The sequence below is a fragment of the Diospyros lotus genome, chromosome 6 (genome assembly GCF_014633365.1).
Source record: "Diospyros lotus cultivar Yz01 chromosome 6, ASM1463336v1, whole genome shotgun sequence".
In the NCBI taxonomy this organism is placed as follows: domain Eukaryota; kingdom Viridiplantae; phylum Streptophyta; class Magnoliopsida; order Ericales; family Ebenaceae; genus Diospyros; species Diospyros lotus.
In genome coordinates, this window is record NC_068343.1 from 33,631,674 (window position 1) to 33,652,837 (window position 21,164).

Here is a 21,164-nt window from a genome sequence, read left to right on the forward strand (position 1 = left end):
CTCTTGAGAACCGATCAAACCAAGCTCTTGGGGATTACTTTAATCCATACAGTGCTTTCTTTAATCTACAAACATAGCCTGCAAGATCATTAGGAAAACCAGGTGGGGGGGTCCATAAATGTAACAGAATGTAAATTAAGATTGAGAGCCTTAGTGTCTTCAACAATAAATACCTCTTCCTCCAAATCACCATATAAGAAGGCATTTTTCACATCTAGCTACATCAACTTCCATCCATAACAGCTAGCCAAAGATAGGAGAACCCTCAGTGTAGTCATTTTTGCCAAGGGCAAATGTCTCCAAGTAATCTATGCTATACGTTTGAGTATAGCCCTTAGCCACTAATTGGGCTTTGTATCTTTCCAATGTACCATCAACATTGTATTTCACATTAAACACCCATCTACACCCTACCGATTGAATCCCTTTCCCAAGTATTATTCTTTTCTAAGGCCCTCATTTCACATCTGCACCCATCTCCCAAGTATTATTCTTTTCTAAGGCCCTCATTTCTTCTTGCATAGCTTGTACCCAATGTTGATTCTGTAATACCTCTTCCACAGTCTTAGAAATAGCTATGGAATCAAGGGGGGACAAAAACTTTATTGTTTTAGAGACAATCTATGATAAGAAACAAATTTTTCAATAGGGCATTGTGTGCAACTCCTCACACCTTTTCTAACAGCAACAGGCAAATCCAGGTCTGAGTTTTTTAGGGTTAGAACAATCAGTAGGGTTAGGCAAATCCAGGTCTGAGTTTTCAGGGTTAGAACAATTAGTAGGGTTAGGCAAATCAAAATGCTAAGTGAGTTACAAGCCTAGCCGAGGGGTAGATGATGGATCTTGCTTAGCACCTGGGTTAGGTTGTTCCTCCTTTTATACACATATGGTGAGCCTCTAAACCACACAGGAGATATCCTTGGCTGAACAAAGATTGGAGGATCAGAAGAAGGTTCTAAGTCTCCTGAACCTACAATTAGGATTAGAATAAATAAGAGAATCAGAAGAGTTAGGATCCAAAGGAGAATCAGGCTGATAGGGCTAAGACGCTTCTAGAATAGGAAGATCATGATCAACAGAAACGCTTTCCCCTAGAGGACCAGAAGTAGGAACCCTGAAAAAAGACTGATTTTCAACAAAAGTTACATATTTAGATACAAGGACCTTTCGAGTAGGAGGATGATAGCACTTGTACCCCTCTTGAGTAGAAAAATAGCCAAGAAATACACACCTAAGGGCTCGGGCATCAAATTTATCCCTATGATGTTTAGATACATGAACAAAAGCCACACAACCAAATACCTTAAGAGAGAGAGAAGTATGCAAACCAATTTCTAGAAAGTGAGTAGAGAGACATTGAAATGGAGAGAGTTGATTTAGAACTCTTGAGGGAACCTTATTGATTAAATAGGTTACTGTCAACACTACTTCACCCCAAAAAAATTTAGGAACTAAATGATGGTGCAAGAGAGCCCTAGCAACATTTAGGAGATGCCTCATCTTTCTCTCAGCAACTCTATTCTATTGGGGCATTTCCACACGAGGATTCATGAACAATCCCTTTTTGTTGAAAAAAATGATTAAGATGATAGTTGAAATAGTCCCTTGTATTATCAGTCCTAACATTTTAATAGAAACCCCAAATTGAATGAGAATCATTCTATGAAACAAGGGTAGAATGTTGTTGATGGCTGCTTTGTCTTTGAGTAAGTAAACCCATGTCATCCTAGTGCAGTCATCCATAAAAGATACAAACCATTTGGTCCCAGAACAATTAGGGACTCTAGAAGGCTAACACACATCAAAATGCACTAAAGAAAAAGGAGACAAGGAAAGTTTATTGCTGATAGCATAAGGCACTTGATGGTGTTTGAACACTTCACACACATCACAATGAAACTATTGAGTTATATGGTTATAATCTAGGGTTAATCTTATATTAGAGCCCATGGCCCATTGTATTTGTATATATAGGTGTATAATCTATGAGTTTAATTAGATTGTAAATACATATTAAAAGCTAGGGTTTTCTTGCTAAGCTTTACATGGAATCAAAGCCAAAATACAAACCCTAGCAGCCACCATACAAACCCTAGCTGCCGCTGCCACCGCCGCTGCCCACATCACCGACGACCACTATCGGTCGCGTCGCCATCGACCGCCGCAGCCTGCCGTGCCACCGTCGTCGCTGCTCGCGCACACCGCCACCATCGTGCTCGCGCTACTGGTCTGTAGCAGGTCTTCACTGTCCGGTGGCCGATCACGCATACTGCCACCATAGTTGCGTTCACCGGCCTCTGATCTGTCGACCCCCGGAGGATCGTCACCGTTGCCGCCACCACGCGCCGCCTCTGTCGCACTGTTCAAAGACTTGTTTTAGCTCCGATCTCTCTCTCCAGTACTCTGATCGCGACGTCGTCTTCACCATTGGACTCGCCTCCTTCAGTTCATCCCAGTCCAGGTGATTTCGTTGCCATCCGCTGCCGTCGGTCACCAGCATCCGCTGTCTCCCGTCTCCAACACACCTCATTCTCTGTGCTAGATCATCCAGCCTCTCTATTTGGCTATTTTTTAACCCCTTTTGTTTCAGATTTGTTGATCTTATAGAGCTCCCTTCTGTCCAACATGGCTAGTACTAGTAAATCTAGCTCACTCTCTGGTATTTTGTCTCCCTCTCAAGCCATTACTACTGAGAAGTTGATGGGCTGTTCCAATTATATCTCTTGGTCCAAGGTGGTTGAACTATGGTGTATGGGTCAAGGTTTACAGGATCATCTAACTACCAAGGCCGAGAATGTGACCACAGCTAAAACTGAGTGGCAGAGAACTGATGCTCTATTGTGCAGTCTCTTATGGCAGTCAATTGATCCTTCTCTTCATCTAATCTATATTAACTACACCACGTGCTGTGAGTTGTGGGCTCAGGCCAAGACGCTATACACTAATGACATTCAACGTCTATATTCAGTGGTGTCTAATTTGCTTAGTTTACGACAGCAGGGTCTGAGTCTTCCTGATTTTCTTGGTCGAATGACCTCTATTAAAGCTGAATTTAACTCCTTGTTACCTGCTGGTAAGACTGTTGCAGAGGATCTAGCTCAGCGAGATAAATTCTTCATGGTGTGTACTCTTGCTACCATTGGTCCTGAACTTGCTCCTGTTCGTGATCAAGTTCTTGCTAGTCCTACTGTACCGACTATGGATGAAGTGTATTCTCGTCTTCTACGGGTTTCATCTGTTCCTACAGTACCTTCATCTTCTGCAGGTGGTCATTCAGTTATGGCTTCACAGGTTCACAGTAGTGGCGAACATGGAGAAGACGGTGGTAATCGGGGCAAACGCCCCAAGTGTAATTACTGTCACAAGTGGGGACATACTAAGGAACAGTGTTATAAGTTGCATGGCCGCCCTCCTCATGTTAATGTTGCTCATGCTGATGGTTCTCGATCTGAGTCCTTTGATGGTCATCCACTGCAATCTGTCCTTCTCACTACGGCTGACTATGATGAGTATCTCAAGTATAAGACGTCCCAACAATCCTCATCCACAGTTGCTTCTGTCGCCCACTCTGGTGATTCCACTGCCTGTCTCGCTCAGTCGTCCTCTTTAGGACCATGGGTCCTGGACTCAGGTGCTTCTAACCATATCTCTGGTAATCCCCATTTGTTCTCTCATTTTACTAATTCTATTTCTTTACCTTCTGTGACATTAGCTAATGGGTCCAAAGCGGTTGCTAAGGCTGTTGGCACTGCCAAACCCTTACCTTCTCTGCCTTTAGATTCTGTCCTTTATCTTCCTCATTGTCCCTTTAATCTTGTCTCGGTTAGTAAACTTACACGTGCCTTAAATTGCTCTATCACTTTTGATGATCATTCTGTTACTATCTAGGATCGCGGTACGGGACAGATGATTGGCGTCGGATGTGAGTCACAGGGTCTCTATCATCTCGACCTTCCTGCATCTCCTGTTGCTTGCTCGGTGACTGAGTCTCCTGCTCTTCTCCACAATCGTTTGGGACATCCCAGTTTGGCTAAGTTTCAGAAGATGGTCCCCAGTTTGTCTAGTTTATCGTCTTTTCATTGTGAGTCTTGTCAACTTGGAAAACAGTCTCGCACTTCTTTCCCAAAGCGTGTCAATAATCGGGCTGTGTCCCCGTTTGCTTTAGTTCATTCTGATGTCTAGGGTCCTAGTCGTGTCGTGTCTATTTTGGGTTTTCAATATTTTATAACGTTTATCGACAATTATTCTCGTTGCACATGGTTATATTTAATGAAAAATCGTTCTAAGTTATTCTCAATTTTTGAATCCTTTTGTGCTGAAATCAAAACGCAATTTCATACCTCTGTCCAAGTATTGCGCAGTGACAATGCCCCTGAGTATTTTTCTATTCCCTTTATTACTTTTATGTCTTCTCAGGGGATTTTGCATCAGTCATCTTGTGCATATACACAACAACAGAATGGGGTTTCTGAGCATAAAAATAGACATTTGATTGAAATTGCTCGCACTCTTCTTCTACATCATCATGTCCCCTTTTGCTTTTGGACTGAAACTATTCTTGCTGCTTGCTATCTCATTAATAGGATGCCCACCTCAGTTCTTCAACACCAGATTCCTCACTCTCTTTTGTTTCCTGATCAACCATTATATATTCTTCCTCCTCGTGTCTTTGGTTGCACTAGCTTTGTCCATAACTTGTCTCCCAGTCAAGATAAGTTGTCTGCTCGGTCCATCAAGTGCATTTTTCTTGGTTACTCTCGCCTTCAGAAGGGTTATCGGTGCTATTCTCCTGACACCCACCGCTATTGTCTTTCGGCGGATGTTACCTTCTTTGAGTCGTCTCCTTTCTACTCTTCACCTCCTTCTGAGTGTCAACCCATTTTTGAGGCCATCCCTCTTCCCGCGAGTCCTTTCGCTTCTATTCTCCCTATTCCTTCTTCTACCCCATTGCAGGTGTATCATCGACGTCATTTGCCTCGGTCTCCTCCTGGTGGAGATGTTGTTCCTGTGCCTTCTCCCGTGTCTCCTACTACTTCTATGACTCCTGCTGCCTCACATCCTGCTCCAGTCTCTCCACCTACTGCGGTCTTGCCTTCTGAGGATCTGCTTCCTATTGCCCTTCGGAAAGGTACCCGTTCTTCTCGCAATCCTCACCCCATTTATAATTTTCTTAGCTATCACTGTCTCTCGTCTCCTTTTTGTGATTTTGTGTCTTCCTTATCCTTTGTTTCAGTACCTAAGACTGTTAGTGAGGCACTTTCTAATCCAGGGTGGCAACAAGCAATGGTGGATGAGATGACTGCTTTGCATTCCAATGGTACTTGGGATTTGGTCCCTTTACCCCCAGGGAAATCTCTTGTTGGCTGTCGGTGGATCTATACTGTCAAGGTGGGTCCTGATGGGCAGGTTGATCGCCTTAAGGCTCGTTTGGTTGCCAAGAGGCATACTCAGGTTTATGGTCTTGACTATGATGACACTTTTTCCCCTGTTGCTAAGATGTCCTCTGGGCGTTTGTTTCTCTCTATAGCAGCTATGCGCCACTGGCCGTTGTATCAGCTAGACATTAAGAATGCCTTCTTACATGGTGAGCTTCAAGAGGAGATTTATATGGAGCAACCTCTTGGGTTTGTTGCTCAGGGGGAGTCTGGGCAGGTTTGTAAACTCCGTCGCTCACTATATGGGTTGAAGCAGTCTCCTCGAGCTTGGTTTGGTCGTTTCAGTACTATCATTCAAGACTTTGGTATGACTCATAGTGAGTCTGATCATTCGGTTTTTTATAAACGCACATCACATGGGAGGTGTATATACTTGGTTGTCTATGTGGATGATATTGTTATTACAGGTGATGATCAAGATGGTATTGTTCAGTTAAAGAAACATCTTTTCCATTATTTTCAGACTAAGGACTTGGGGTTACTTAAATATTTTCTTGGCATAGAAGTTGCTCAATCCAGTTATGGTATTGTTATCTCTCAACGAAAGTATGTGTTAGACATTTTAGAAGAAACTGGGATGCTTGATTGTAAACCTATAGATTCTCCTATGGACCCTAATGTAAAGCTCTTACCAGGACAGGGGGAGCCTCTTGTTGATCCTGGAAGATACCGCAGGCTAGTCGGAAAACTTAATTATCTCACTATCACTCGCCCAGATATTTCTTTCTCAGTTAGTGTTGTCAGTCAGCTTTTGCAGTCTCCTTGCGATAGCCACTGGGATGCAGTAGTCCGGATTCTCAGGTATATTAAGGGAGCTCCAGGTAGAGGACTATTGTATGAGGGCAGAGGTCATACTCAAGTAATTGGATATTCTGATGCTGATTGGGCAGGTTCTCCCTCTGATAGACGGTCTACTTCAGGATATTGTGTTCTAGTTGGAGGAAACCTAGTATCTTAGAAAAGTAAAAAGCAGGAGGTTGTTGCTAGATCGAGTGCAGAAGCAGAATATCGTGCTATGGCTTGGCAATGTGTGAATTTATCTAGTTAAAACAATTGCTTCAGGAGCTCAAGTTTGGGGAGATATCACAAATGATATTAAATTGCAATAATCAAGCTGTATTACATATTGCTTCCAATCCAGTCTTTCATGAGAGGACCAAACATTTCGAGATAAATTGTCACTTCATCCGAGAGAAGATTTTATCTGGCTGTATTACCACAGATTTTGTCAATTCCAATGACCAGTAAGCAGATGTCTTCACTAAATCTCTCAGGGGTCCTCGAATTGAGCATATTTGTAGCAAGCTCGGTGCATATGATATATATGCTCCAGCTTGAGGGGGAGTGTTGAGTTATATGGTTATAATCTAGGGTTAATCTTATATTAGAGCCCATGGCCCATGGCCCATTGTATTTGTATATATAGGTGTATAATCTATGAGTTTAATTAGGTTGTAAATACATATTAAAAGCTAGGGTTTTCTTCCTAAGCTTTACATAAACATACTGATATCTACCCCTTTAAACGAGTCTGGAAACATAGATTTTAACAAAAGGAAAAAAGGATGACCTAACCTAAAATGCTGAAGCCAAATATTGGACTAAGTGGAAGCATGCAGAGGAGGAGTGACTTAGGCTAGGCTGATCTCCTGCAGGTGGCTCACTGCTCCCTTGTAGATAATACAGCCCATTAAGTGCCTTAGCAGCACCAATCATCTTCCCTATGGTTAGGTCTTCAAACACATAATCAAGAGGTGAGAAAATTACACAGCAATTAAGACTTTGAGCAAGCTTGTGAACTGAAAGTAGATTGGTAGAGAGGCTAGACACATAAAGTACTTGTTGGGCAGGTAGAGATGGGTTCAAACATACATTTCCTTGCCCAACTATAGGGATAGCATGGCCATTAGCAACTATAATTTTTCTGGAGCTAGATATTGGTTAAAAGGTCTCACAAAATTTTACGCTAGGTGTCTTGTGATCGGTGGCTCCAGAATCTAAGATTCAAAGATTATTCCTAGCTGTATATGAGGCATTAAAGGACTCAAAATTAAGGCACATACCTGCTTAACCCATCTCCTCCGTCTCCTGGGTCAGCGAACTAATTAACCTTGCTAGCAGCACTAGGAAATATTATAGGGCGGGCCCTCCCAAATCTGAAAAATTCTGAAGCAGAAAAAGAACCAAAGATCGATTCTTAGCAAGGTCGGAAGCTCACAACAACGCGCCAGAGTGGTAACATCGCAATGTCGAAGACAACAACCACAATGGCTGCGAGTTACCGATCTAGTGACCCTTCGTCTTCCCCACTGTAGGTAGTGGTTTTGTCGAAAAACAGCAAATCGCAATAGTAGTGACCAGCAGATCCGCGACCCTTTGTCTTCCTAGTGATAGTAAAGTGGTCAAGCACAGTAAAGGATGCAACCAACAGATAAAGGAAACCCCTTCACCAGCATCATGACCCTTCGTGTTCTTGCTTTGGGCGTGCACGAGGATGTCAGAGTTCCAGCAATAAAGGCCTGTAATTGAAGGACCACACTCCGCAGAACTGCAACAGTGGCAAAATCCTAGAACGTAGCAGCGGTGATTAAGGCCGACAAGGAACGAGGAAGACCAAACGGCAGCCAAAGAAGATTCTCGATCTGGGCAGCAATGATGGACAAGAGAGATGCTAGAGATGATCGATGGATGAGGGGCGCCAAAGATGAGTGGTACACAAGGTCAGAGTTGTGTAGGCGATAAAGGCCTGCAACAATTAAGCCCGATAGGAAATAATGCGAGAAGCCCTAGGAATGATGAGGGTAGAACAGTAGGCAACGATGGTGGCAATGAAGGCCAAAAACCAGTCAGAAAAATGGACGACAATGAAGGCCGGAGGTAATAACAACCTAGGACAATGGCTCTGATACCATGTAGAAAATAGGAAAAGAACAATGAAAAATCTCTATATTCTCATATCAATATGCATGGGATTACATTCCCTATTAATAGGGAAGAGGACTACAACTTTAGGAAACTGTAGATTAGAAAACTACATCTTTTAGGAAACTACAAACAAATGGAAACATAATCTATACACTATACAAGGAAACAAAATATACATAGAACTGTTTTAGAAACTCTCTAAAGGATAAGAATTACTTTCCAAACAAACTGGAGACTGATTTAGGAAACTTGGTAGGTGTATCCATGACTTATTCACCACCTTCTACAACACCTCAATATGGGTGAAAGGAACATATCGGTACCACTCTAGATCATTCCGACTAGTAACATATGGTAACATATGATACAATTTGGACCCCCTTTACATATTCTTGACTTTTCTTCTTTTAAGATGATGATATTCGTATAAAGTCATGTGTTGTCTTTTCATTAGAAAGCATAGATTGCACATAAATACAACACATGCTTGGTTAGATTATTCATTTAAATTGCTTCTTGTTCTCATTTTCCACATGATGTTTACAGTCTTTTCTTTGTTATTGATGCAAGAGATTGTTATCATTACATCTATCAACTCCTACCCCAATGCAACGCAGATGGAACCACAACTTCAAAAGAGAGTTTCCCAATAACATCTTGCAGCAAAAGACAGGTATGTAAAAACATGACTCAAGACAGATACACCTTCACCAAGGATTTGGACCTAAGTTATAAGTTCTAAAAGGGATTGGATTTAAGAATTTAGGTGTCCTAGGGAATAGCTTTGCTAAAAATGCCTCCCATGCTCCCTCTTATCCCACCCTCACATTGGGTTTATAACTTTATATCCCACATACTTGTGATATGAGACTTGATCAGCATAAAATGTCTTGCCTCCTAAGAATGCATCAAACCTAGGAATAGGGAAGGATATCATATCCAATTGAACCTTGTCTAATGAGACAAGCGTGTGTTATAAAGTTTGTCACAACATGCAGTAGAAACTGAGTAATGATTTTATCTCTAAAGTACCAAGTTCAAATTTGAATTATGTTTGAGCACAAATAGATATATTATGGTAAGATTAGCCAATGTGCACATGAACATTGGATTGAAGTTTCTCTAACTGGAAATTCAGACAATCATAACAACTTTGTGTTATTTTTATCACAAAATGCCAATAGACAGAAAGAGATCATATATATTACCCTAAAAAGACATTTTCTTTTGTTATGCATCAATATTTAAACCTGTAGTTTGATAGTGATGCCTCTTTCTCTCTCTAGATCCATGTTATCAAGAAACTGATCCTTCATCTCTCGCTTCTGCACTGTACCAGTCATTTGAAGCAACTTGTCTGCCAATGTTGACTTCCCATGATCAATGTGTGCAATAATGCTGAAATTTCTAATTTTTGAGGTAGGAACCTGTATTTTTTAAACCCAAAAAAAAAAAAGAAGAACAGTTAAGATTCCCAGGCACAAATCTCATAAATCAATGCAAATTTACCAAATTCTTTAGACAACTGTTCGATATCAAAATCTAATATAAGAACTTGTGTTGGATGATAACCGATTTAAAACCTTTATAGAAGTTACCTTCCTTGCAGAAATATAAAGAGACAGAAAGCCAGCTATATCTTATGTCCATAAGTAGTTGATATAAGTTTTCACTTCCACTGCACAAAATTTACTACTTTTCTTCTCATAAAATTGGTTTTATTTCCATAATTGGAGTCTAAAATTAGAGTTTGTTATACTCATAATCATCTTTTTTCTGGAGGTCTTTTAACATTCAGTATTATTTTGCTTATTCATATTCTGCTTGAGTTTCAATGACGTGTTGTAGATTGAACTCTTTGTATATTCATTCAATTTGGGTTACAAAAGCAATTTTTGGGTTGGAGTCAAACTGAAAACTTTATTCAACTCCAATCCTTGCCAAACAAGGACTTATTAGCCAGATAATAGAACAATGTAAACTAAAATCCACTAGTTCGTGATTAATTAAGAGGACAGTTACCTCCTTGCTTCTTCAAGCTTGAGGTAGCAGGAAAGGGGCAGCAATAAAGCTCCCTCAATTCCACCACTACTCATAAACTAGCATTTAGCACACATCTAACAAACTGAAACCCAATACATGCTTGTTTCCTTTTTCTTGGAAGAATAATAACCAAAACATTTATGTGTGCCATCTTTCTTGAACAGGAGATGAAATAATAGATAAGAAAGAAGAGAAAAATAATGAGGATATAAAGAGACCAAGAACAAAAAGGGGTTCGGTAAAAGAACAAAAGAAATAAAGCAAGACTAGAAACAAAGACAGGCTGCTGAACATCTTCAGAAGTTCGAATTTTCTTCAACTCTTAGGTTGGATAATAGAATTATTACGACAGCTTTTTTACTCATATGTTTATTTATATATAATCAAAGCTGCAGTAATTAGTTTTCCATGAGATCACCTCAAATTAGTATGAATCTCATGGCAATCCAAACAGTGCCCTTTTGGTACCTAGCGTACTCAGTTAGACATAACTTTTCATACAGTAACTTTGCAAAAAGAATACAATATAAATGTGAGGGCGTACTCGCCTGGAAAGATGTTTGTAAGCCTAAATGTGAGGGCAGCTTGGGCCTTAAGGATCTTAAAAGCTGGAATTCTGGGCTGCTTGTCAAGAACCTATGGGACATTCATCGGAAAAAGGACACTTTGTGGGTTCAATGGATCCATCAGGAATTCTTGCATACGGCTTCCATTTGGCAGAGGCAAGTCCAGAATGACAACTCCCCTCTGATGAAAAGGATGATGCTTATTAGGAATGCCATGTTTGAGGCGCGAGTGTCAGCGGAGGCTGCTAGGATCCTGCTTGAGAGCTAGGCCAATGGTCCTACTTTTGATGTTCATGCTGCCTATGAGTTCTTTCAGCCGAAGGGGCATGTCAAGGTTTGGGCGAAGACAGTTTGGCATCCCTGCCTTGTTCCTAAGCATGCCTTCATGTTATGGTTATGTGTTAGGTCCAGCATCCTAACTCCTGACAAGCTCTTATTTTTGGACATTGACCGCACCTGCCCCTTGTGTAATGGGACTCAGGAATCTGTCGGCCATCTATTTTTCATTGCCCGGTTAGTTCGGCAATCTAGGAGCATATAAGAACGTGGTTTGGCATTTCCAAAGCCATGACTTCGATCCCTAGTGCCCTCAAATGGCTGAAGAAAGACGCCAGAGGATCCTCTTGGATATGCAATGCTAAGAAAATCACCCTTGCTTGTTCGGTCTATCAAATATGGGCAGCAAGGAATTGCCTTATTTTTTATAATGTTCAGCCTTCAGTGGAGGGGCTCATTCATAGGATTAAAACCTTTGTATACAAAGTAATGTTTACTACGTATCCTCATGTTTTGGTCCTTTTTGATAGCCTAGCTATAGGCTTATAGTTTTTGGATGTTATCCATGGTTCCTGGGTATGCCCAGTGATTGTTTGTACATTTGATCATTTATACATATTTACCGATTCGATCAAAAAAATAGAATACAATATAATAACGTAAAACTATTCTTCCATAACTTCATTTTAGTAGCTCATGGTCCTAATTTTGTGTATCAATGAAGGAGATATGAAATTTGAAAGTGACAACAATTGGTTGTGACTATGGATGGCAATTTCAACCACAGCCCATTGCTCGTCCAATCATGCCCACTTATAACTTGTTGAAACACGCCAAATCTGTAAGTGCTTTGTAATTGGGTTAATTTTATATGAAGTACACTGGGAAATAAGGTGGGTCTTGAGAAAAAGACTAACAAACTCAAATTGCTATAATTGAGCCTCAACCACTAGTTCATTAGAGAAGCAGGCCACCCCACAAGTGACATTGTTTGGAACAGTTCTCAAAATTTTATTTTTTATTTTTCTAGAAGTCTTCATCTAAAGTAGAAAAATCCTACTATTCAAGCTGTCCGAACAAGAATAAATCTTGTTTGTGTTAAAAGGGTTGAAATAAATTGTTGGGCCTCTTTCCTAACAATTTAACCTTTTAGGACAAGTGGTAACTTAGCACGGTACCAACACTCTGGTTCTTCTAAGTCTTGGGTTCAGGACTTGTCACATGTGTTACCCCCTGTTATTAATGTGCGATGAGTATTATTGTTCTCTAGATATTAGTACACCTTTAATAAAAGTTTGTACATGTGCAACTGCAGGAGAGTATTAGAAAACTTGAAATAGATTGTTAGGCCCCTTTCTTAATAGCTTAAAGTTTTAGAACAAGTAGTAAAAAGGCATCCCCAATACACAAGACACCCCACTTTATGAGAGTCAGGGGAGGGTTGTATTTGAACACAGCCTTCCCCTTGCTTTTTCACAGAGGTTGTTTACATAACTCAAACCCATGGCCTTCCTGGCTTACAAGTTTTAAATTGTCTTTGCTATAGATTTAGTGAATTAGTTGTAATACATCTTGATAGTATACAAGCATTTGAAAAATAAGAAAATGTGTGCAAGCATGTGAGGCCTATTTTGAGATATTAACCAACTATCTTAATTTTTATTTGACCATTTTGATCAATTTATATTTTTGCCTGAACAGATTTAGTGTATGTTACATAATAGTTATGATACTAAGTACAACATAATTCATTGGAAGTTATTTGACGAAAGTATTCCCCCCAAAAAGGTTCAAATATTTTAAAAAAAACAAAAAAAAAATCCTTAAATAGGGAATAAATTAAATTGGGTTATCCATGTCTAACTCAGACTCACATTGACCTGATCCAAAAAGATCTTGCTTGACAATTGTGGGGGTAAGGGTGTTTTTGTCAAACCCTCAACCCATTTTGATAAAACAAAACCTGCCCATTTGCCATCACTATTTTTGACCAATCTAGAAATCCTGTTTCAATTCAAATTTTTTATACGATGCAATAGACTAGAATGAACTTTTAGAGTTTGGTTTCATAAAAAATGGATATTGCTAAAACTTCAATAAAATTTTCAAAATTTGGACAGGTTCTCTATGTTCTTAATTCCTGAAACAGGTCAAAACTTAGCCTAATTTCAGAATGAATTGAATTTGAAATTTTTATGGAGAAACTAGACCTTCTGATCTTCAGCTTACAAAAGGATGGAAACTTTTGCACAATTTCAATAGACTTTGAATGTGGTAAATTTTGAGTTCTAAAATTGAAATTTCTGAACAGTTCTGATATGTTAGTTTCAACACAAATTTGAACCCTCTATTGATTAGATAAAAGTCTTAAGAATTTTACTTATTAAACTAGAAAATTTTGGGGGGAAATGATCTTGATTTGAATTAAAACTATAGAAGAAGGCACTGTAATTGCTTAGAAAACAATGTGCACGGACTGTCCTCATATAGAGAAGAGAAGAGATAATTTAGGACACTAGGGCTATACACTTTAGGAAACTAAAAGATACATTCTATCTACAACCATTACTAAAAACAGAACATATATACATTTTAGGAAAGCAAGAAACTTAGGAAAGCTAAGGATTAAGGAAGTTTCCTAAGTTGTGTAACTTAGGAAACTTCTTAATCAATCAAGGTAGATAGCGGCGCCTTGACTTGCTGTTGCCGCAACCCTAGAAGCCACACACCACAATGCTCAACATGCCCCCTCAAGTTGGGGAATAGATGTCAATCATACCCAACTTGCTTACTAAATTTTCAAATTGAGGTCCCGGTAGTCTTTTTGTCAGTATATCCGCTACTTGCTGATTGGAGGGAACGTAGGTAATTTGAAGAAGTCCGGAGACCAATTTTTCCTTAAGAAAGTGTCAATTAATCTCAATATGCTTTGTCCGATCATGCTGCACAGGGTTATGAGTAGAGTTGGCAAACGAGCCGGGCCGGGCCAAATCGACCCGCTTAAAAACGGGCCAGCAATCTGCTGGCCCTAGCTCGGCCCTACACGGGCCCGCCCAAATTTTTTTTTTTTTTTTTTTTTTTTTTTTTTTATACCATTTTTGGCCCAGAGGCAGGCAGCGTGAGCGAGAGAGGGCGAGGGGCGAGACTGAAAGCGAGGGGCGCGGGCGACTGAGGGGCGAGGGCGGCGAGCGAGGGCGAGAGCGAGGGGCGCGGGCGAGGGCGAAGGCGAGAGCGAGGGCGGGCGAGAGCGAGGGCGAGGGCGAGGGCGAGACAGAGGGCGAGCGAGGGGCGCAGGCGAGGGTGAGGGCGAGGGCGAGAGCGAGGGGCGCGGGCGAGGGCGAGGGTGAGACAGAGGGCGAGAGCGAGGGGCACGGGAGAGGGCGACGGCGACGGCGAGACGATGGCGAGAGCGAGGGGCGCGGGCGAGACGAGGGCGAGGGCGAGGGCGAGGGCGATACAGAGGGCGAGGGCGAGGCAGAGGGTGAGGGCGAGGGCGAGAGGCGAGGTTGAGGGGGGGGGGGCCGATTAGCGGGCCGGGCCAAATCGGCCCGGCCTTAAATGGGCCAGCAAAATGCTGGCCCTAGCCCGGTCCCGGGCCGGGCCCCAACGGGCCAACCCGTCAGGCCGGGCCCATTTTGCCATCTCTAGTTATGAGCTATACTTATAGCAAATTGACTGTCCCCCAAGAGTTTAAGAGGCCTTTGCACTGGTACTTTTAAGTCTTCGAGAATGATTTGTAACGACAACAATTCACACACTCCAAAGGCCATGGCTCGGAATTCAGCCTCACACTGGATCTCGCTACCACCCATTGCTTTTTACTCCTCCATGACACCAAATTCCCCCCGAGAAAGACACAATACCCGGTTGTAGATCTCATGTCTACCAGGGACCCACCATCTGAAGTAGTCCTTTTTTAATAATTTTGTCAGTGGTTTGCTTATCACTCCATAATTTTTCACAAAACGCCTATAGTAGCCCGTTAGCCCCAAGAATCCCCTCAAGGATTTGATATTCTTTGGTCTAAACCATGCTACCATAGCTGAAATCTTCTTGGGGTCAGTGCTAACTCCAGCACAAGAAATCACATGCCCCAAATACTCCACCTGCTTCTGAGCAAAGTCACATTTGGACCTTTTGATGCATAGCCGATTGAGTCTAAGGATGCTAAATGCAATCCTAAGGTGTTCTAAGTGCTGAGAAAAAGTTGGGTTGTAGACCAATATATCATCGAAAAATACTAACACAAATTTTCGAAGATAAGGCTCAAAGATGTGGTTCGTTAGGGCCTGAAAGGTTGCTGGTGCATTAGTTAATCCAAATGGCACTACTGTAAACTCATAATGCCCATGGTGTGTTCTAAAGGCGGTTTTGGGTATATCAGTTGGGTCATCCAGATTTGATGATAACCGGATCTTAGGTCAAGTTTGGAGAATACGGATGCATGGCTTAGTTCATCTAGGAGGTCTTCAATAATAGGATTAGGGAATTTACCTTTGATTGTGATGTGGTTTAACTGGCGGTAGTCGACACAAAAACGCCAGGTTCCATCATTTTTCTTAACTAAAAGGACAGGGGATGCAAATGGGCTTCTGTTGGTACAGATTATAGAATTGTCCAGCATTTCTCTTACTAATTTCTCAATTTTAGTTTTGAGCTTCGGGGGGTAACTGTAGGATCTTATATTAACTGGTGCAACGTTGGGTTACAAAGGAATAGAGTGATCAAATGGTCTTTGAGGGGGTAGGTCCTTAGGTTCTGCAAATAGATCCCTAAACTCAATAAGTAATGCATCAAGGGAAGCCATCTCATGTACCTGCCATAGGGTTGTGGTTGGCTTGTTGGTGGCCATTGAGCACTGGCTCTCCTGTTTCCTTTGTTCCTCGGTCTCCTCACTAATCTCAATCGAGAATAATTGAGCCCCCTGAGAAAACTTGCACTCAAACAGCTTGTGCAGCCTCTTCCCCTTAATCAGCTTGCAGGACCCTATTATCACATTTCCCTGGAGTGTAATTCTCCTGCCTTCATTTTCCAATGTAACTTCCATCTTATTAAAGTCAAAGCTGATAAGACTTACCCCTTTCATCCAAACAACCCCCAAAACTATTTGACACCCTCCCAACTTCAACAGCCTTAGGTCAGCTTCAAACGTTTCCCCTTGCATTGTCCAACAAAATCCCATGCAAGCCGATTTACTTAATACCCTGCTTCCATTAGCCATTGTTACTAATAGAGGTTGGGTGTTAGATTTCCTAGTTGCCCCTTCGTCAATGAAGCAATGGGTACTCCCACTATCAATTAAGACCATAAGTGTTCCTTCTTGCACCTTCCCTTCAACCTTGATAATCTTGTTGCTAGCCACTCCTTTTACGTCATGGAGGGATATAGTACCATTGTCTTCATCTTCCCAATCATCCCCTACCACCATGGCCTCTTCTCATGCATCTTCCTCAATCTCTCCCCCTTTCCAACAGGAGCAATTGCCTCCTACATTGGTGTCCGGGGAAATACTTATCCCACACCTGTAACATAGCCCTGTGGGTCTCCTCTATTCAGTTCCCATGCTCCCTTGTTGCCCAGCGTTAGTAGGGGGTGGTAATGCCATTGGCTTTGGCAATGCCACAACCCTATACATCTCCCTTCCTTGCACCCTCCCCATGAGTGGTGAGAAACCCAAGCCATTTCCCTTACCCTGATTCCTTTGCTTCTTTATCAAGGCTTCCACATTTAGCTCTTGGAGCAGAGCACTCTCCACTGCTTCCTAGACTGTCCTTGGCCTTGTCATCTTCACCGCGGATCTGAGTTCCTCGCTCAGCCCACTGATAAAACTTGGCACAAAGTAATCTTCGGTCAAGTATAGATTTCTACTAAGCATCAGAGATTTTAACTCCTCAAACTGGAGCTGATACTTTTGCACCGATCCATTCTGTTTCATTTTGTTGAACTCCTGAACTATATCCATAGTCCTCCTTTCCCTGAACCTCTCCTTCATAAACTCATTCCAGCTACCTTCTTCTCTCACCCTTAACCATCTCTGGTACCACACATCCCCTATGTCATTCAAGTAGGCCATTGCCAGATTGATCCTCTAATCCTCGGCCACTTGATGTATCCCAAACAATTTCTCACATCATCGAATCCACCAACGTGGCTTTGTCTCATCGAACACTAGTAGTTCCAATTTTGGAACAAGGAAGTTGTGGTGAGTTGAATTCACATGGATCTCTAGTCTCCTTTCCACTCCATTGTCCACCATTGCCATTGGATCAATCTCCACCTCCGATGATCCGACCACCCTCTAACTAGTGCCGACTCCTGATAATATCAGATCTGATCTTTATCGCGGGGGAAAATCCGAAGACATCCTCACCTGCGCTTAGCTCGAAAACATGAGCATAAACTGTTGCATCTGATCACGCAGCATATTGCTATGCTCTCTTATCTCTTCTCTGATTTAATTGCACATATCCCCGTGCAATCGATCTAAGGCCTCCTTCATCCTTCTATCCACCACCATTCCAATCAAGTCTTCCATGGATCCAACTCTATTCTACATGTCCATCACCATGGTCGTCACCTGTTGAAGCTGCAATTCCATCTACTTCATACAAGTGTCGTCCGCCATTGCTCAAACTCGTCAAAATTCTTGGGTCAAGAACGAAGCTCTGATGCCAATTGTCGAATCCCTTGGATTTGGCAAGGTGTTCTCTCGTTTTATAGAGAGAACTAGGCAAGAATTATGTTGGGGTAAAGAGAAATTAGAGAAACTAAGGGAGAAGAGTTGAAGATGAAATGAGAGAGAGAGAGAATTGAGAGGGAAATTGAGAATGAATTAGTTCAAAATGGTATTCGATGCCTTCTCAATGAAACAGAACGAGCTTATATACTCGGCCCTAGTGGAAAGTTGGCACCAAAAACGGTTGCCACTTCCCGCATTCAAATCTCTTCACTTCTCACAATTACAATTATTCCCCTTTAGGTACACGACATATTGCTACAAACCCAACCTATTACTAGCTATTGGAGGACCTACCACAGTAGCAGCAGTGGATGCCTACTTACAACACATACTACAAACATTGAAAACAGAACTAGCCAATGCCTAGAATCGGATAAAACAAATGATAGAAAAAAAGTGGAGTGCGAAGGAGCTCGAAGAAGGAGATGAAGTGTACTTAAAGCTCAACCACCCCCACCTAAAAACCCTCTTTCATCATCCAATCTCGAAGTTGAGCCCCAAATTCTATGGACCGTACCCAATCATTACAAAGCTTGGGAAAGCAGCCTACAAGTTACAACGACCCGAGGGAACTCACATCCACCTAGTGTTCCATGTCTCCCTCCTTAAGAAATCTATTGGGAACAATGTGGCCAGTCAAGCAATTCCCCCTCACATCCATGAAGAAGTAGAAGCAATGACACCAACGGCCATTCTAGATAAAAGAGTAATCTATGTAAATGTAAAAGAAAGAGCAGTAACTAGGGCAAACAGAGGAGAGAGAATCGTGAACTAAATTCACATATAAGAATGATCAATAGAATACTTGAAACCAAAGGAGCCGCTGATTATATACTCAGTAGCTGAACAGAAAGGGCGCTCCGCTCAAACGTAAGTTGCGCAAACATAGAAATAACTGTAAGGAAATAGGCTAGCTAGGACTACCAATATATACAGCAAGCAACATAATTACAAGAAGGGAAAAAGCAACATAAGACAATAACCAGAAAAGCATAGCTTCAAGTAACACTTCCTTTCACATTCCTCCTCAATTGTGACTCCGCTCTGTTAGGTTGCTTGCTTGAGGCTGACTGTATAGGTGACTCCTTGAGATTGAGTCCCTCACATAGAAACCTGAATCTACTGCTAGGTAGTCCTTTAGTAAAAATATCAGCTAACAAATATAAGGAAGGCACATACCGAATGTCAACAACACCATTTTCGACCTTTTCCCTCACAAAGTGGACATCAATTTCAATGTGTTTGGTGCGAGAGTGGAATACTGGGTTTTCCACAATACTCTTTGGAGCCATATTATCACTTCACACTATAAGAGTAGAGCCACAACTATAACCCAACTCTGAAAACAATGATTGCAACCATAAGATTTCAATTACCCCTTGAGCTATAGCTCTATATTCGGCCTCGCCAACCGATCGAGCCACTACTGTTTGCTTCCGGGAGCTCCAAACAATTAGATTCTGACTAAGAAGAACACATATTCCACTTGTAAACCTCCTGCTGACTTTGCAGCCATCATGATCCGCATCCGTATAGACTACCAAAGGTAAATCAAGAGGAGCTGGTGCAAAGAACAAACCTAGACCTTTGGTAAATCAAGAGGAGCTAGTGCAAAGAACAAACCTAGACCCAAGGTACCCTTGATATGTCGTAGAAGTCTTTTACAAGCTACCCAATGTTGTTGTTTAGGTGAAGACAAGAGCTGATTGAGTTTGTTTACAACAAATGACAAATCTGGTCTAGTATATGTCAAATGTTGAAGGGAGCCAATGATAGTACGATAAAGTGATGGATTATCAAACACTTCACCCTCATCAGTTAAGGAATTAGAGGAATAGATAGGTGTGTCACTCGGTTTACAGTCTATCATACTAGCCTTTCCCAACAAATCCAATGCATATTTGGATTGAGTAAGATAAATTCCAGCATGAGTTTGATGAGCTTCAAACCCTAGAAAATAATGAACTGAACCTAAAGTCTTTAGAGCAAAATCCTTATCCAAAGCATGAATAAAATTTGAAAGAGCTTGAGAATATGAACCAATTACCAAAATATCATCTACATAGATCAAGACAAATAGGACAAATTGAGGGGTGCGTTTAATAAATAGAGATGCATCAAAAAGTGCTCTCACAAAGTCCCATGACTAAAGAGCTACCCTCAACTTTGTATACCAGGCTCTAGGGGCCTATTTAAGCCCATAAAGAGACTTTCTTAACTTGCAAACATGTGAGGGATAATTCACATCCACAAACCCCTCAAGCTGAGACATATAGACCTCCTATGTCAAGTCACCATTCAAAAATGCATTGTTGATATCCACTTGTTGAATACCCAACCAAAGATAACTGCTAAAGTGAACAAAACCTGTATTGTTCGAGTTTGACTGAAAGTCTCCATATGGTCCACTCCGGGTGTTTGAAGAAACCCCTTGGCTACCAACCGAGCCTTGAATTTGAAAACTGATCCATCAGGGTTGTATTTAACTCTATACACCCATTTACACCCAATGAGGTTCATACTATCAGAGTATGGAACCAACTCCCAAGTACCATTCTATTTTAATGTTGTAAATTCCTCTGTCATAATCTTAACCCATCTTGGGTCTAAGAAGGCCTCATGTATAGAACAAGGAACTAAGGAACTAGTTAGGGAATGAGGAGAAGTTAATTGAAGTCATTTGGCCTTGGATCTAGTAAGCATAGGATGAATAGAAGGCTAAGGAGAAGCTATGCATTTAGGTACACGTGGTATAGGTTGATAACAAGGCAGAGGTATAGACAAACTTGATACAGATTGAGGATGAATAGAACCAGAAACCTAATTGAAAAGAGACCTTTTGGACTAAGAAGAGATTGAGTTTGATAAAGAAGAGGACTTGGGTTGTGCTACTTCAAGAGGGGTTGACAAAGGAATAGACTCAAAATATGAAGTTGAAAAACTAGGAGAACAGGGCTTAGAAATAGAACTAGAAGAAAACAATGAGATGAATGGAAAATTATCAGGATTAAACTAAACATGCTGAGAGACATAAATTCGACCAGATGGATGCAAACACTTGTATCCTGCTTGTGCATGACTATACCCAATGAAAACACATTTGGTAGAATGAAACTCAAATTTGTGCTTGTTATAAGGGCGCAAATAAGGAAAGCAAGCACAGCCAAAGGGTTGTAACAT

General features: G+C 41.4%; 1 protein-coding gene across 3 annotated transcripts in view; it reads right to left on the bottom strand.

The window, feature by feature from the left end:
* The window catches only part of LOC127803936 (translation factor GUF1 homolog, chloroplastic), a 96,667-nt gene that overhangs the window by 68,239 nt on the left and 7,264 nt on the right, over positions 1–21,164 (bottom strand). For all 3 annotated transcript variants that reach the window (XM_052340584.1, XM_052340583.1, XM_052340585.1), the window contains exon 2: positions 9,611–9,787. In XM_052340584.1, the coding sequence (XP_052196544.1) occupies positions 9,611–9,787 (177 nt within the window). The remainder of the gene's footprint in view (positions 1–9,610; positions 9,788–21,164) is intronic.